Source organism: Pseudogymnoascus destructans, assembly GCF_001641265.1.
Source record: "Pseudogymnoascus destructans isolate 20631-21 unplaced genomic scaffold scaffold_2, whole genome shotgun sequence".
Lineage (NCBI taxonomy): Eukaryota > Fungi > Ascomycota > Leotiomycetes > Thelebolales > Thelebolaceae > Pseudogymnoascus > Pseudogymnoascus destructans.
Window position 1 is genome coordinate 1,778,681 of NW_020167521.1, and position 17,688 is coordinate 1,796,368.

The window sequence follows — 17,688 nt, forward strand, 5'->3', positions numbered from 1 at the left end:
ATAGTCGATTTCTATTGTATATATTATTTCTAGTGCTCGGAATAAACGAAGGGTTCTTGCTTACTTCTGCCTGCCTGCACCAGCTGCTGCATGTCTCTTATGCCAGAGATCTGGTTGACTGATGGTGATTGTTCACCTGGTTGAGGCTAAGCATCTGTTCGTGACTTGGGCGGTGTCAAAACTCACCTTCAGTTCTTTGGCGTTTCCTCCCTTTTCTCTCGTTAGAAGAGGCACCTTGAGTTATTTGGATCTCGAGAACATGATAATCTAATCCATTTGAGTATTGTTGACATACGGTGAGTTGAACTCAGTACTCACTCTTTAGAAATGATTGGGTCAACCCTTTTGATTTGGTCACGTGCAATCCATTCGGAAGGTAACTCCTGGACTTGAATATATTCCTGCACGTTCTCCACTAGGCTCTCATATTGTTTATCCGGCAGGGAAAACAATCCGTTGAAAGCCATTGTGCTGAATAAAATCGCTGGGCAGTTGAGCTTCTGCATCAGCGTCCAGCGGGGCTTGCACGCCTCGTCATCCTCAGCTAGCTTTCTGATGTTGTAATTAATTCGTCGAACAGGCAGTGTGTTTGCCTCTCGAACTGCTCGCGCTAGTTCATTCAACTTCTTCTGAATTTCAACCAGCGCCAAAAGATTAGATATTTTCGTGTGCAGCTCGTCAAAGACAGTGTCAGGAACGTTGCGGAACTTCAAAATAGTTTGCCTGATATCATCGAGTTGCTGATGTGTCTCTTTAGACGACATGACGAGGAGGAGCCAGAAATCGGCGAACAGAACGGTATCACGAAGGCTTACGATTAGCTTCGAGCGATCAGTTCGAAAGTTGACAGATGGACGGAGGCCTTCACGACAGTTGGCGATTAATCTGTTAAGTTCAGGGGTTGACAGGTGAACATATGCGAATGCCACAGTTGGCAGTGCAACGTCTGAATTCGAAGGTTTAACAGTTGAATGGGGCAAGTTGGATAGTTGGCGCTGAACCGTCTTTATAGGATGGTTGGGCATTTATCAGCTGAAAAGGTGGGGTACGGAGCTTCGGCAACCTCGAAGGCGAGCGCCTATTGGGTACGTCCTCGTGATATCTTAAGCGAACATTGATTGATTCACAGCTGGAGAAGAATCTCAGCTGTCCGGGAGATCCTCACACAGCTCTGAGACCTCGTGGTAACGCTCCCTACGGACTGCATCATAATATTTTATTTGGTAAACCCAGACTGGGATCATGCACACAAGCCATATCTTCTTAGAGCTCAATCTAGGGTCCATATCCACGGCCCGAACGCTACCACTGTCTCACATCAAGGGGCTGCTCTCCCCCCACACTGCTGCATTTTGAATCGGTCTCGCCAGCGTCTCCCCCAACACTGTCTTGCAGATATGTGCTTCTCCCCGCGTTGTTTGCATGCACCCTTGAACCTTTTTGATTTTTGAATCGGCCAATGCATGATGCTGCAACCATGGACTGCTGGTGATCCTGAACCGAAGAAGGATCAGCTTCCATCATCCCCCCGGCCGTTGTTGGTTTGAGGGGGATTGGTCTTGCGTTAACATGATGGCAGAAGAATTGAGGAATATATAAGGGCGTGCAATTCCCCAGAAGTTCAATCACAACCTCTGCAGTCTCCAAACTCGTCAATCATCTCCAAGCTTCTTGCCGCTGATATATCTTGTCTATCACCTACCCCACCACGCACATCAATCCACCTAAGTTCTCTGTGTTGATCATGGCTCCAGAGGTGGCCCATCAAATGCGAACCCCCCCGCCGAATACCCCGAAGGAATCATCGGAGCCTGTTGCCACATCGACGATAAAGATGGGCTCATCGCAACCACCTGGCGGAGTTGCACATCCAGCACGTCCAGATCAGGGTGCTCCAGCGTTGGGTCAGGAACGACGAGTTATCTCGAGTGTAAGTTTCCCCTTCTATACGATATCAAACTCTAGACCACCACATTTCTGTGGTTGGTGGGGACGTGACCATGTGTTAGTGTGAGCGCTCTGCAAGGCATAATCAGGTCTTGTGCGCTCTTTTGAGGGTGGCCCGAGAACGTTTGTCGACCGTGTACGGAGTAACTTGAAACAGAAGCCGAACAATCATTTTCGTTACCTTCCTCAGCACGAATCTTCCAAAAGACAGGAAAGTCAACGCATCGCTGACAATAGTTTTCCAGGAGGCTGTTAGCTATATTAGACAAATCCAACTCGAATTTGTCGACCAGCCGGATATATATCGTACTTTTCTCCACACCTTGAAGGATTACGAGAGTCAAGTGTGAGTCTTCTAGCCAATCATGCCGACATCATTATCACATTTTCATACTAACACAATGGCTACCCAGAATCGGCTTTCCTGGCGTCGTTACCCGTATATCCGAATTACTTGCTGGGCATCCCAACCTTATACAAGGACTTAATATATTCTTGCCTCCCAGGTACCAAACTGAAAGCGATTCCAGCAATGACCCTAATGCCATCTGCGCCACTGGTCATCCTGCCACAGGAAACGAAAGAACTCTCATCTCGCACATCAATCCACCTAAAATGCTAGCTACCCCGCCGAATACGCCGACAGAATCATCGGAGCCTTTTGCCCCATTGACAGTACATGAGATCGGCGCGTCAACCAGCATGCTATCAGAGCAATTGGGCATAAGAACGAAGATGGGTCCATCGCAACCACCTGGTGGAGTTGCACATCCAGCATATTTAGCTCAGGGTGCTCTAGCGTTAACTCAGAAACAACTAGATGTAAGTAGGTTTCCCCTTCATTGCGATATCAAACCCTTACCCCACCATGTATGGTGGTGGGGACCAACGGCAATGTCTTAAATGTGTGAGCGCTCTGCAACCGTAGAATCAGGTGCTTATGTGCACTTGTGACAGAGATGGATAACGTTTGTTGACCGTTTCAACGGATTAACTTGCAACTGAAGCCGAACAATCATTATATTTCCTTCCTCGTCAGGAGTCTTGCGATAGACAGGAAAATCAACGCATTACTGACAATAATTTCCCAGGAAGCTTATAGCTATCTTGACCAAGTCAAAGCCCAATTCGTCGACAAGCCGGATATCTATAGTACTTTTCTCCACATCTTGAAGGATTTCAAGAGTCAAGTGTGAGTCTTCTAGCTAATCATGCTGACATCATTATCACACTTTCATACTAACATAAAGCCTAACCAGAATCGACATTCCTAGCGTCATCAACCGTATATCAGATTTGTTTGCTGGACATCCGAGCCTCATACGAGGATTTAGTACATTCTGGCCTCAGGGATACGGCGCTAGCAATGATCTAAATACCATCTGCGCCACTGACTGTCCTGTCGCAAATAACGCATCAACGCCGACACAAACCGCACAAGGTGCCAGTATCAATGGTGCTGTACCTCAGCAGCCAGATGCTGCAAAAGGTGCTGAGTCATTCGACTTATCGACGATGATGGATCCATGGAGCACAAGCCTGCCGCCCCATCAAATGCTCGCTATATTAATACAACCGCCAGAACTCACTCGGCAGAAAATAGAACTGTTCCCCCCCATCGTGGTACAGCTGTTGCAGCCCGAGGACATGCTAAATGTCTGGGCTATCGCGACGCTGCTTGAAAATGGCACAGATGTTACACATCAGCTCGGGGGAGAACTCATTCAATCCCCCATTGGCGGAACCTTTCATTTCTCTGGGCTGACAATCCATGAAGAAGGAGTATATTGCGTCAGGATATGCATATATCAAATGGATTTCGACTCTTGTCCCAAAGGTGTTGCTCAGATCGGGTGTGTTGATAGCAATGATATCATTATAGCACCTCGACCTGACTTCATGGCAATCTGTCTATCCATTGGGGATGTTACAGCTGCTCAAGACTCTCCATGGGTCGCACAACCACTATTGTGTCAAACAGTGGATGCCAGCACATGCATAGACGATCACACCGGTTACTTTCCGAATTTGAAAATTCATACAAGTTCATCTATTACAAATATAAAGAAGATCGAGTATTCGAAGTATATGGTAATAAAACCAGTTTCCGATTTCATGCTGGAGACTGCAAACTTGGAGCATGGACTCTACAACTTCGGATATGGGTTGTTTCTGGATGAGCGCGGAGTATGGCTTGATGATGGGGAGATTGAACGGACTGAAGGCCTAGATGAGTCAGTCTTGCTTGGTGACGATGGGGAACTGTATCGCAAAAGGACAGATGGTGTGTTTAACGGCTTATTTGTCGGGTTGGAGAGAAGGGTGACGACAGTAGTGAATGGCGACAATAGCGTCATGTGCATTGCGCATAATGTTTTGATTAACTGAGAGAAGAGTTCAAAAGATGAAATACATGGCTGCAGTTTGGTTATTTGCTGTTAATAAAAGCCATGCCTGGATGGCGAACCACTCCATCTGTGCAGTCGATGAGCGAAATCAACTGCCTCCACCGATAATGCCGCGACAATTGCAACAATGGTCTCGTACCCACCCTGGGGAGCAGCTGCAGTATCACCTCCTTCGTCACTAAAGATAAGTTGGTGGATAACAGATGAGCGTTCATTGAGTCCATCGGGTGGTGAGAGGAGGGTCCATCGGGTGGTGCAGGTGGCACTATATCTGGTGGATCGGTGGATACGCGGACCCTCATCTGGAGGTGGATACCAAGCTTGAGACGCCAGAATAACCGTTTTTAGAGATATTAGATCTCGTTGACATCTTCAAATATTCGTAGCTTGCCATGAAATGCCAACGACAGCTTCCAATAATTTTCTAGCTATTACTATCTAAATTACAAGTGGCACAATAATTCCCTTAATTCCATGCTCAATAGACTCTATCACAACATGAGCAACGCATACTATTTTCGACAGACTTAAGTCTTTTCGCCCCGGGATAAAGAGGTACCCGCAAAGAGGCAGGCACCTGCTTTCAGGTACCTGCTATATCGAACTAGATCTCATTGAAACACTTTAAATAGCCTTGCCTGCTATAAATTGCCAGTGGCACCCTGCGACTATCTTGATCGAATTACAACTCTTCATATTACAAGAGGCATCGCATTCTCTATCCCAACATGTGCAACGTACAGAAACGCCAAAGCCAGAATGCATCTCGAAGGAGAAGCACTTTGACCAACAAGGTATATGAGTATGGGAAATTATACGGCGCAGATGTTGCTTTGATCATCTATCAGAAGGGGCGTTATTACACTTATGTATCTCCTGGTAACCCATGTTTTCCACCATCCAAGAAAGAAATCGTACGTTCATTCCTGATTTTGAAGGTATTTACTAAGTACTGGCAAGATGAATTCGTTTCCAATCCCTATAAGTATGTTGCCACATAACGCTGACGCGAAATATCAACGGAAACGCAATGCAGAAGGTCCAGAGCAAGTTGGGTAAAGAGAAGGAATAAACAAGGTGTGGATAGTGCAACTACCACGGCGCCAAGAAGTGGGATGACGCAACCCCGGCTCAGATCTGTTCGACCCGTTGCTGATCAGAATACGGATCTACCCGAAATAGTGCCAAATGAACCCTCACCTGCATTTTCGAGAAGGTTTCCTTACTCGTAACAGTCACGTGGAAAATTATGGCTCTCTTATACTTAATGTCACTCTCTAGCTATATTACTCTCTAGATGCCCCAGCAATACTGGTTGCAAATTACTCCGCAATGTCATGATACCGTTGCCATATTTACTATGCACCCACGTGACTCTCAAAGGAAATGGAACTTCCTGACAATGGAACCTGCCAAACGGTAGCTCATTCCCAAAGGCGCAGAAGACACTACACTACCAACAAAACGACGGTACAAATAACATGATGGTAATTCCCAAAGGTGCAGAAGACTCTACAGTACCTGGCATTCACGGTAGCTCATTCCCATCGGTGCAGACAACCATCTTCCGTGGGTGGTAATTGTGAGACAGATCTTTGGTGGCCTTGCGTTTCAAATCAATGACTCTCTTGGTTGCCTCCGCGTGGAGATTCGCTGCAGATTCATGCATCCTATCATCAATAGCAAGCTCGTCTTCTGCGATTAGGAGGATTGTATGTGTCCTATTATTGATGACTACCTGAAGGCATTCTGTGGGGCTCATCATTCTCAGAAATGTGTTGAAAGCCCTGATTCCTTCCGTCATGTAATCGTTGACCAACCGTTCGATGTTAGAAGGATTCTCTGGATCGACTGCGAGTGGTGTTAGGTATTTCCAAGTATCGTCCTCCCATCTAATAAGGTCGATGTCTATCTCTCTCTCCAGTCGCTCTCTCTCCAACCTCTCCCTCTCCAGCCTCTCCTTCTCCAGCCTCTCCCTCTCCAGCCGCTCCTTCTCCAGCCTCTCCTTCTCCAGCCTCTCCTTCTCCAGCCTCTCCTTCTCCAGCCTCTCCTTCTCCAGCCTCTCCTTCTCCAGCCTCTCCTTCTCCAGCCTCTCCCTCTCCAGCCGCTCCTTCTCCAGCCTCTCCTTCTCCAGCCGCTGGGCTTCCCTTCACTTTTTTTGTTCCAGAAGCTTCCGCTTCCACCTTTCATGCTCGGCTGGCGTCGAGCTGTTCGTCGGCTGCTCTGGCTGACCACCATCACCTATTCCTCCCGCCTGGGTTTGGCTTGGATCCGCTTCTGGGACAAAAAGGCCCATGTCATCATCTGCAGGTTCTAGCGTACTAGGTGGCCGGTCCGTTCGGGACCCGACCGTGTGGTGTTGAGCATCAGGGCCTGGGTCTCGAGGTAAATCTCCGAAGTCTGGAGCAGGGAGAGATGGAGAGCGGCCATGGCTACCACCCTGGGCAGTAGGCCTCCAGGTCGGCCAGCCAAAGAAGGCGAGATAAACTTGTTTTCGGACGAAGAAGTTCGTGATGCCTTTGCCTTGCTGCTCCCTCTCGTCGTGGAGGTGATTGATAAACCAGAATTTCCGGTCCTCGTTGAATTTCGGCCTGAGTGGGGTGCCGCATCTATGAGCTATCCCTACCCCGGATCCCGATGTAATGAGGGGAGGATGCTCCGATGGTGGGGCTTGCTCGGCGAGTGCAGCTGGGTACTGCTGCAAATGCTTTATCCTGGGGCTGGTAAACCCCAGCTGGTCAGCCAAGTCAGCGAAGCGGCGGAGGACGTCTCGATCTGCCATCGCTGCAGGTTGCATCACGCGGTCCTCCTTCACTGGTTCCTTTGGCATATCCGCGAAGTGCCGCATGGCATACGCAATGATCTGCCGGTACCCGAGATCGACTTGGTCTCCGCGCGTCCCCTGCCCGTACACAAAAGCACTCTCAGCAACCTGAATCTTAGCCTGGCCGTCCGTGATCCGAACGCGGCCGTCTTGTTGATCAACAGGGGAGAATAGTTGCTTGAAGGCATGAGAGATCTGGACATTGTCGCCCGTTAGCCGCTTGACGCAGTTGGCGAGGCGCTCCAAGTACCCGATGTCTTTGAAGAAGGTCGCAAGAGATGGAATTAGGCCCTCAACGCACTCTAGACGGCTCCAGATATCGTCGCGCTCGCAGTCGTCGAAAGCGCTGAATACCTCCCCCCCACGCACTCGAATGCGGAGGAACTCCATGTCCGCTGTTGACGCTCGTGGTGCCTTCAGCTCTAAAGCCTTCACTGTGGTTTGATCGATCTTTCCCATAGCAGCCTTATTGCCACGTACTAGATCGGACCAGACCTGCTTGATGCGGCGGAGGTAGTGTAAGAGTTCCTGTAGCGCGAGAAATCAGCCAAAATCAACTAGGCCAGCACTCTCCCTACTGTATCACACTTCAGAGCCATCATTTTGTGCAGCGTAGTGATCTTCATCCCGCCCCAGAGACCTGGGATGTCGAGCAAGTCATCGAATGCCGCCGTCATTGCTTCATTACGGGTGAGCGTCAGCAGGTACTGCTGCCGCTTGCCTCGCAGGCGCGCCTTCCACCGCATTTCAAAGCTGAAATTCCGCTGGAAATGGTAGCGCCGCATCTTATAGTAGATCTCGCCATCAGAGGGCTTCTCCTCGTTGGAGTATTCTTCGACGAGGCATGTCTTCAGGTCGACGTTCAGGTCTAGGTAGTCACATGTTAGCACGACCCGTCTTTCAGAAAGCCTTGATCTTACCTGAGAGGTACAGATCAACCGTCCACCAATCGTCCCCAGGATCGAGAAATTCGCGCCCAGCTTCGATCCTGTGCCGGCCGTGGAGACACTCAAGGTGGAAGCTGGTCGGAAATTTGAGCAGGGGATAGTCGGGCACATCATTATTAGTCAGCAAGTCGTCCGCCGTCTTCCCCAACTGCTGCATTGCGGCATCGAGGCTTTCCTGGTCGATGATCGCAGGGACGTGATTGCAGAAAGGCAGTCGATGACATCCTTCCTTCTGAAAACAATCCACCAGGAACTCCGTTTGTCTCTTGCTGGATTTACGTGGCTGATCTTGGCAGAAAAAGAGCACGTCGAGACCGATGCGGGCGGTACCCTTATACTTCAGTCGCCGCTCCCCCTCGAGCACGGAGTCCTCGTTTTGGGCTTGAGACTGCTGCATATCGAGGGCTGAAGGGAGTGGACTAGAATGGAGGCTGGAGGGAGGAAGAGGGTGGTGGGAATGAGTGTGCCCTGGGTCGTGTGGTACTTATAATACCATCGGTGCATCTGGGCTGCTTCTAACTAGGTACCACCCAATTGCTGCTGATAGTCAAAGGCCTGTCCGCTTCTTTTTCGGCTCTACACACTCCAGGCCCTTTGTCTGTCTGACATAAATGCTCCGTTTGCCCACCTGCTGCACACCAGTCGCAGCTGCCGTCATTTACAATTGTCTACGAATAATGGAGTCTCTCTCTGCCAACGACCGACTACAGTCTGCTTCAACCACTGCCGACGACCTTGAGCACAATGTTTCCGTCAAGGACAATCGTATGACGAGGATCATCTTTGGCGATGGGCCTGACCTCGACACCAACGCACGAATCGACATGCCAGAGGAGAGCGTCTCTCCTGGCTTTGCTTCGCTGATCTTGAACAAGAGAAAGGTTATGGCATCGCAGGACCACGAGCCTAAGCAACGCCGCCATATAAAAGCTTCTCTGGACAGCCGTGAGACAGCCACTAAGTCCGGTCTCAGGGACCTACAGGTCGTGAAAGCTGTCCAGAGCGGTGCCAGCGTGCTCGACTGCACAGTCCAGTTTGAATCGCCATGGGCCCGCTTCTGTGAGAAGTTCGAACTGAATCTCGGCGGATATGTCTCCATTGTAGCTGATCGATCTCCCCCGTACGATATTTTCATGGTGAAGCGCCTGAAGGGATCTGATGCCGTCCAGAGGGTCCGCATGCTACGGAGAGTACGGCACCAGAACTTCCACAACATGGTTGACTGCTTTAGCTTTGAAGGCTCTCACTACGCCGTCTTTCAGCACCTTCCTGTCACGCTTGACAATATCGTGTACTCGCCTCCCTACCCTACCGAGCTTGAACTGGCGGCGGCACTGGCACAGGTGCGTTCTACCAACTATGATGGGTCGACGTGCTGACTGGTACAGATTGTCAAAGGGCTCAAGTATCTGGCCTCGTGTCAGCTCGAGCATGGCTCTCTCAACTGCTCTAGCATTCTCGTCGGCACAGAAGGAGATATACAGATTGGTGAGCTAGCTGCCTGCCCCGAGTCCCCAATCTAACACTCATCAGCTGGTCAGGAATGCTGCAGTGAAATGGCACTTCCGGGTTGGGGAAGTTCGCGAGATATGGTGTCTCTAATGAGTATTACCATGAAGCTGATGCAGAAGAGCGCCTATGAGAATGGAGCCGGGGGTGCCCACGACTTGGAGCGATGGCCAGCCGACTGCAAAGCTGTCGACTTCCTGGCCAAGATCCAGGTAGCCAGGTCTTTTGACGAGCTATTAGATGTAAGCAAGTCCATCTACAAGTCGTGCTACGCCTAACCTTACTAGCATCCACTTTTACAGCTCAGCTGGAAAAAAGAAGACCTCAAATGGATGGTAGCTCTGGCGGCAGTCAGTTCTCACCGAGGCTTCCGGTACCATGAAAAGGCGCGAGATGTTTTGGAAGCATAAGTTAACACACTCGTCTGATTTTGCTCTCCTTGCTAGTATGCGGTCGTGTCAGTGTTTTGTTTTTACAGCTGTATTTCAAATGTTTCTACGTGGATAAAGGTCGGCGGATTGTGCAGCGATGGAATCACTTCGAGCTTGGCACATCTTGGTATATAGGTGACAATTGATCATATATCAGAATAACGGTTCCCAACCCTTTCATAACCGTGTCTCTGCGGACAGTTTCTATAATCTACGCCTATGAAATCCATTCCTTGTACCGCTGCAGCCACTGGAGTACCAAAGGAAGACGCGCCTAAAGTGAACTTTAGTAGTGGTAAAATAAATGAAGCTGACGAAGGAACAGGCTAGACCTTGTCTGGATCTACGGTGCTCGAAATTCTCGGTGAATCTTTGCCTTGATCGGAAGATGCATCTCGTTAGATTAATGTTACGATGGAACAAAAAGGCTGGCCAACTACAGGACAGGAAGGAGGGAGGTCGCATGAGACCGGCCCTGGTACCTGGAGGGGCAGCGGGGAATAGTAGTTCCGAAAGTATCACGTGACGGACTCGCAGGATGATGAGAAGAGTCCTAAGAGTCCAGGACTCCGAGGACTCGAGTGAGTTCCCAGGAGTCCACTAGGCACGTGATGGACTCGCAGGATGATGAGAAGAGTCCTAAGAGTCCAGGACTCCGAGGACTCAAGTGAGTTCCCAAGAGTCCACTAGGCACGACGCCACTATATAAGTAGATAGTATTTCCTTAGATAGGAGCTTCGTGCTCAACTCAATACAGTATTTGTTATATACTAGTAACGTGTTACTTGAAGCCTTTGTGTCTGATCCCCTGCCTCCTCTGATAAGTAAACCTTTACGCAAGAGAACCTCTGTGCCTTCTATCGTTTAGAAGTCAGCGTTACAATTAATTATTAACTAGTAGTGTTTCCCTACCAAACAGCCGTGTGTTACGACGGAACAAGAAGGCTGGCCAACTACAGGACAGGAAGGAGGGAGGTCGCATGAGACCGGCCCTGGTACCTGGAGGGGCAGCGGGGAATAGTAGTTCCGAAAGTATCACGTGACGGACTCGCAGGATGATGAGAAGAGTCCTAAGAGTCCAGGACTCCGAGGACTCGAGTGAGTTCCCAGGAGTCCACTAGGCACGTGATGGACTCGCAGGATGATGAGAAGAGTCCTAAGAGTCCAGGACTCCGAGGACTCAAGTGAGTTCCCAAGAGTCCACTAGGCACGACGCCACTATATAAGTAGATAGTATTTCCTTAGATAGGAGCTTCGTGCTCAACTCAATACAGTATTTGTTATATACTAGTAACGTGTTACTTGAAGCCTTTGTGTCTGATCCCCTGCCTCCTCTGATAAGTAAACCTTTACGCAAGAGAACCTCTGTGCCTTCTATCGTTTAGAAGTCAGCGTTACAATTAATTATTAACTAGTAGTGTTTCCCTACCAAACAGCCGTGTGTTACGACGGAACAAGAAGGCTGGCCAACTACAGGACAGGAAGGAGGGAGGTCGCATGAGACCGGCCCTGGTACCTGGAGGGGCAGCGGGGAATAGTAGTTCCGAAAGTATCACGTGACGGACTCGCAGGATGATGAGAAGAGTCCTAAGAGTCCAGGACTCCGAGGACTCGAGTGAGTTCCCAGGAGTCCACTAGGCACGTGACGGACTCGCAGGATGATGAGAAGAGTCCTAAGAGTCCAGGACTCTGAGGACTCGAGTGAGTTCCCAAGAGTCCACTAGGCACGACGCCACTATATAAGTAGATAGTATTTCCTTAGATAGGAGCTTCGTGCTCAACTCAATACAGTATTTGTTATATACTAGTAACGTGTTACTTGAAGCCTTTGTGTCTGATCCCCTGCCTCCTCTGATAAGTAAACCTTTACGCAAGAGAACCTCTGTGTCTTCTATCGTTTAGAAGTCAGCGTTACACTTTGAGCACCACTTCTACGAGGTACCGGCTTACACACAAAGCAACATGTCTGTCGTCAGTTCGAAGGGGAAAACCCCCACCACGCCAACTTCGTCTCAGAGGTCTAAGCCTGAGAATGAAGAGATGCCCGACGCACCCACCGTCAATGAACTCAAGGAAACTCTACGCGTCAAGTTGCCCGACACTTACTCCGGCAACCGAAAGGAACTTGAGGTGTTTTTGCTACAGGTCGAACTGTACCAGCACTTCAATGACGAGAAGTTTCCCACCCAGGAGAGCTATGCCCTGTGGACTGCGTCCTACCTTAGGGGGGAAGCCCTGCGATGGATCGAACCATTCCTCAAGGACTATTTCAAATATGAAAGTACCAATGGAAGCATGACAACTACGCAGACTATGTTTGGCAGCTGGAATGGATTCTGTAAGGAAATCCGACGCATGTTCGGAGACATCGATGAGATTAAGACCGCAGAAGACCATCTGTTTGCACTTAAACAGACTGGCAGCGCCCTCACGTACTCCACAGAATTCCAGAGATACGGCAATCAGACAGGATGGGACGCCAGCGCACTCATCAGCCACTACCGACGTGGGCTGAAGAGCCATATACGTATGGAACTTGCCTGTTTGGAACAACAACCAACGGACATGGTAGCGCTAATCGAACATACGGTCCGAATCGACAATCGACTATACGAATTCCAGAAGGAACGTCGGACCTATGACAAGCCCAAGAAAAGTTACCCCTACCGGGGAAACGAGGGCAGACGACGGGATCAACACCCGCGAGACAACCGTTGGTCGGACCCAATGGAACTCGATGCCACGTTCAAACCTGGACGACCCCGTGACCCTAAGAAAGACAGACAATTCAAGGAACGACTCTGTTTTAACTGCGACAAGCCAGGCCACATGGCCCGAGACTGCAGACAGCCAAAGAAAGGGAACGGCGGACGCAAAGTCGGCAAACAACTCAATGCCACCTGGACAGGACAGTTGAACGCAACGTTTGTGAGCAAACAGGACTGGGGAATAAACGGCGAAAGCACCCCAGAAGACGAGAGCTCAGATGAAGGGTCGGAGGCGGAATCGTTCACCGTCTCGGAACAGGAGACCTTCGATGAACTCACACCTACGGAACCAATGAGTCCACGGTGCAAGAGCGTAGTAAGACGCATGGCAAAACACGCCCACGCGAAGATTAGGGCCGAACGAGACAAGCCCAATGGCCAGAGGAAAATCCCCATGCTTAAAGACCTCTACGGGAACCTGTTACAGGAACTTCCGTTAAAATGCAAGGTGGACGACTGCAAGGATGACCTCTGGAGATACTACAACCAACTAACGAATACCCGCAGGCTGCTTGGCACGTCCCAAGACGTAGCTAAGTTGGAAGCCCAAGAAGCGGAAGAACTGGAGAAGGATGTCGAGCATATGGCTAAACTGAAGTATATGAAAAGCGTCAAACTTTACTACCAGGACCGCAGGAGAGCCCTGAAGAAGTATGACGAGAAAGCCAGAGATATGCTCCGACGGGAAAATGCGAGACCCACTCCACGCATCGAAAGGAGAGCCATGGAGCAACTAGACACGTTCTCCACGCCTCCGAGGGAAGATAGTGCATGGGTGAGAGGACAGCGGGAACTATCAACGACAGACGCAACAGAGACTGATCATCCCTGGCACGCGTATGTCTACTGGGAGTATTGCAGCGAAGATGACTGCAAGCTCCACTGGAAAAAGAAACACCAGAATCAGTTGTTTCCCCGATCCTCGCCCAGGATACACTTCAGAGACGCAGAGCAAGTTCACGCCCTCAGGCGAAGCCAGTCTGAAGGGGACTTGCCTATCAAAAGCGAACAGGTATACGAGAAATACCCACATCTGCTAGATGAAGCAGAAGAGCGAGGGAAACGATCTCCCCAAGGACCACCATTGGAAACGGATGAATACTATCCTTCCTCGGACGAGTCAAAAAACTAGGAGTCCTCGACGGTAGGCCACCGGCGAGCGACATGAAGAGGCCTAGTACAGACCAGCTATGCGCCACGACGGGCAGCATGCAACTATATGTGGTCGCTAAGATACAACAGCGACACCTCCGAGCAATGATTGACTCAGGAGCGACGGGCAACTTTATGACAAAGAAAGTAGCAGACACGCAAGGTTTCAAGACGCAATTGAAAACCGAACCATACCCGTTAATGGTCGTAGATGGAGAGCCCATCTCGACTAATGAAGGAATGGTGACCCACGAAACGGTCCCATTGAAAATGGTCATGCTACACGGGCACAAGGAAACGATTCAGTTTGACATCGTGCACATGGACAACCATGCGTGCATCCTTGGTGTGCCATGGCTCAAGAAACACAACCCCCAGATCGACTGGTGGAACGAGAAAGTTGTGATGAGCCAGTGCGCGTGTGAACAACGGACGGACACGCGACAACGGGAGAAACCCTCCCAGGGCCGGAAGGAGTTATGTGCAACCTCCGAGCTCGATGACCTAGCCCAGGCATCCTCACCGAAGAGTATACCGGTGGAGTACAAGGAATACGAGCGATTATTCCAGGAAGGCCCTAAGAACGAGGCGCTTCCTAAGCACCAACCATGGGATCACGAGATACCTTTGGAGAAAGACAAGAGTCCACCGTTCGGACCAATATATCAGCTATCGGAAAAGGAGCTGAAGGTACTTAAGGAGTACATCGATGATAACCTAGCGAAAGGATTCATCAGACCATCCACATCACCAGCAGGAAGTCCGGTGCTTTTCGTACCAAAGAAAGACGGCTCCCTACGGTTATGTGTGGACTATCGAGCGTTGAACAACATCACAATCAAGGACAGGTATGCCCTGCCGTTAATCAACGAACTACACGATAGATTTCAAGGAGCAAAGATCTTCAGTAAGCTAGATCTGCGAGGAGCATACAACCTGATCCGAATCAAGGCTGGGGAAGAGTGGAAAACAGCATTCCGCACCCGCTATGGCCTATTCGAGTATCAAGTCATGCCCTTTGGGCTAACAAACGCACCCGCATCCATGCAACGACTGATGAATGATGCTTTGCACGAATACTTAGACATCTTTACCATTGTCTACCTAGATGATGTCCTGGTGTATTCAGCAACCAAGGAGGAGCATGTCAAGCATGTCAAACTCGTCCTGAAGAAACTAAAGGAGTACAGCTTACTCCTCAAACCAGAGAAGTGCGAGTTCCATAAAAACCAAGTCGAATTCTTGGGTTACATTATTGGAACGCACGGCATCAAGATGGACCAAGCAAAAGTAATGGCAGTGTTGGAATGGCCAACACCGACCACGGTCAAGGAAGTGCAAGCCTTCCTAGGCTTCGCCAACTTCTACCGAAGATTCATCTCGGGATATTCCAAGGTAGCTCAACCACTCACGGAGCTTACCAGAAAGGATCTCGAATTCAAATGGACGGACAAGGCAGAGGCTGCTTTCCAGGAACTTAAGACGAAGTTCACGGAAGCACCTATCCTTGCTACATTTGACCCTGCAAAGAAGACCATCCTCGAAACGGACTCTTCTGACTTCGCAATTGGAGCATGTCTGAATCAACCAGACGAGAACGGTAAGTTCAAACCAATCGCGTACTACTCTAGGAAACTGTCACCCGCAGAACTCAATTACGACATCCACGACAAGGAGCTACTGGCTATTGTCGTTGCCTTTGAGCAGTGGCGAGTATATCTTGAGGGATCCACCTACCCTGTGCAGGTATGGACGGATCACAAGAACCTCATATACTTCACCACGACCAAGGTTTTAAACCGCAGACAAGTCCGCTGGGCAGAAACCCTCGCAGCCTACAACTTCACGATAACCTATCGCAAGGGCTCCGAGAATGCAAGAGCAGACGCTCTCAGCAGACGGACCGACTACGCCGGCCCAAAGGAAGAAAGACCTAGAGCAATTCTGAAGAAAACAGATGCAGGAATACAGTACAACGAGTTACTAGCGACGATCTCAGTCATCGAAGATACAGAACTCGAGGAAAGACTCAAGAAAGCTTACGCAACAGACGAATGCGCCAAGCGAGTCTTGTCCAAAGTCGAAGGCGACTTCACCATCGACGAACAAGGATTGATTCGATACAAAGGGTTAGTGTATGTCCCAAGTCAAATGAGACGCCCGCTGGTGCAAGAACAACACTCGTTACCAGCACACGGTCATCAGGGAGTAACACGAACCTTCGAACGAATCACTCGACACTACTACTTCCCAGGTATGAGGAAGCAGGTAGAGACAGTGGTAAGAGAGTGCGACATTTGCAGCAAGTCAAAATCCAATAGGCATCTGCCATACGGACAACTCAAGTCGACACCAGTACCAAAAGGAGCGTGGAAATCAATAGCTTTGGACTTCATCGTCAAGCTTCCACCCTCCAAGGACCCGTTAACAGGAATAGAATACGACTCTATCCTCGTCATCACGGAAAGACTCACGAAATATGGGAAGTTTATACCATATCTAGAAGCTAGCGACGCCGAGGCGCTCGCATATACCTTCATTCGAGTCATATTAGCCGATCATGGGATGCCAGAAGAAATCATCTCAGATAGAGACAAGCTCTTTACTTCGAAATTCTGGAAATCATTGATGGCGCTACTGGGAACAAATCATAAGCTATCAACAGCTTTTCATCCCCAGACAGACGGCCAAACAGAAAGATTAAATCAGACCCTTGAACAGTACCTGCGAAGCTATGTCAATCATCAACAGGATAACTGGTCAGATCTTACCCATCGCACAGTTTGCATATAACAGCGCGATGACAGAAGCAACGAAAGTCTCACCGTTCTTTGCCAATTATGGCTACCAGCCAGAAGCATATAGGCAACCAAGACCGGATGAATCACGAGCTGAACAAGCCCTGATCGTGGTGGAACAACTGAAATCGTTCCACGAACAACTTGCGACGGACATCCAATTCTTAAATGAACGATCCGCCGCATACGCAAACAAGAAGCGCAGTATGGAACCTGCCTTCAAGGAGGGGGATAAAGTATACCTACTCCGGAAACATATCAAAACGAAACGACCAAGCACAAAGTTGGACTTCAAGAAATTGGGACCATTCAAAATATTGAACAAAGTCAGCTCAGTTAATTACAGACTGCAGCTACCCAAGAAGTCTAGACTACACCCGGTATTTCATGTCTCACTACTGGAACCAGCAAGAGGAAATACCCCAATTGCGACCGACACCGAACTCCAACCCGAGAATGAGATAATCGAATATGAGGTCGAAGCGATCCTAGACAGAAGGTTAGTAGGACGTCGAGAAGAGTTTTTGATAAAATGGGAAAATTACGAACCTACGGATAATTCGTGGGAACCAACAAGGAACATCAGCAAAGAACTGCTGGAGGAATATCGACGCCGCCATCCGCCAGCCATTGATCCCAAGATGCAGGGGAGTAGGCCAGTGGATCGGAGGAAGCGGGGGTCCCGGTCACAGACGAGGAGGCAGCGCTAACTGCCTGTTCCTCGGCCTCAACAGCATCACGCTTCTCAGCAGCCACACGTTCGGCCTCCTCTGCCGCATCAAGCTCGTCGAGGGTTTTCAAACCTCGTCGGAGCATATCTTTACCACGGGTTCGGATGAGGCGTTTCTGCTTCCGCAGACGAAGTAACTTCGAAAGGGTTTCTTCCTCTTCGCGATCCAGGCGA

The 17,688-nt window shown here is 49.6% G+C and overlaps 3 protein-coding genes across 3 annotated transcripts; 1 reads left to right on the plus strand and 2 right to left on the minus strand.

The window, feature by feature from the left end:
• Window positions 1-314: 314 nt before the first annotated feature.
• Window positions 315-1,025, minus strand: VC83_01204 (uncharacterized protein; the record flags this gene model as incomplete). Its single annotated transcript, XM_024464888.1, has 1 exon — window positions 315-1,025. One exon carries the CDS (start codon window positions 1,023-1,025, stop codon window positions 315-317), a length of 711 nt encoding a protein of 236 aa, XP_024327905.1.
• A 719-nt stretch (window positions 1,026-1,744) lies between these two features.
• On the plus strand, window positions 1,745-4,335 carry VC83_01205 (uncharacterized protein; the record flags this gene model as incomplete). Its single annotated transcript, XM_024464889.1, has 5 exons — window positions 1,745-1,930; window positions 2,193-2,293; window positions 2,361-2,769; window positions 3,039-3,139; window positions 3,207-4,335. The coding sequence occupies 5 exons, from the start codon at window positions 1,745-1,747 to the stop codon at window positions 4,333-4,335; spliced, it is 1,926 nt and encodes a 641-aa protein (XP_024327746.1).
• A 1,548-nt stretch (window positions 4,336-5,883) lies between these two features.
• On the minus strand, window positions 5,884-8,523 carry VC83_01206 (uncharacterized protein; the record flags this gene model as incomplete). Its single annotated transcript, XM_024464890.1, has 4 exons — window positions 5,884-6,497; window positions 6,588-7,707; window positions 7,758-8,047; window positions 8,100-8,523. The coding sequence occupies 4 exons, from the start codon at window positions 8,521-8,523 to the stop codon at window positions 5,884-5,886; spliced, it is 2,448 nt and encodes an 815-aa protein (XP_024327906.1).
• Window positions 8,524-17,688: the final 9,165 nt, after the last annotated feature.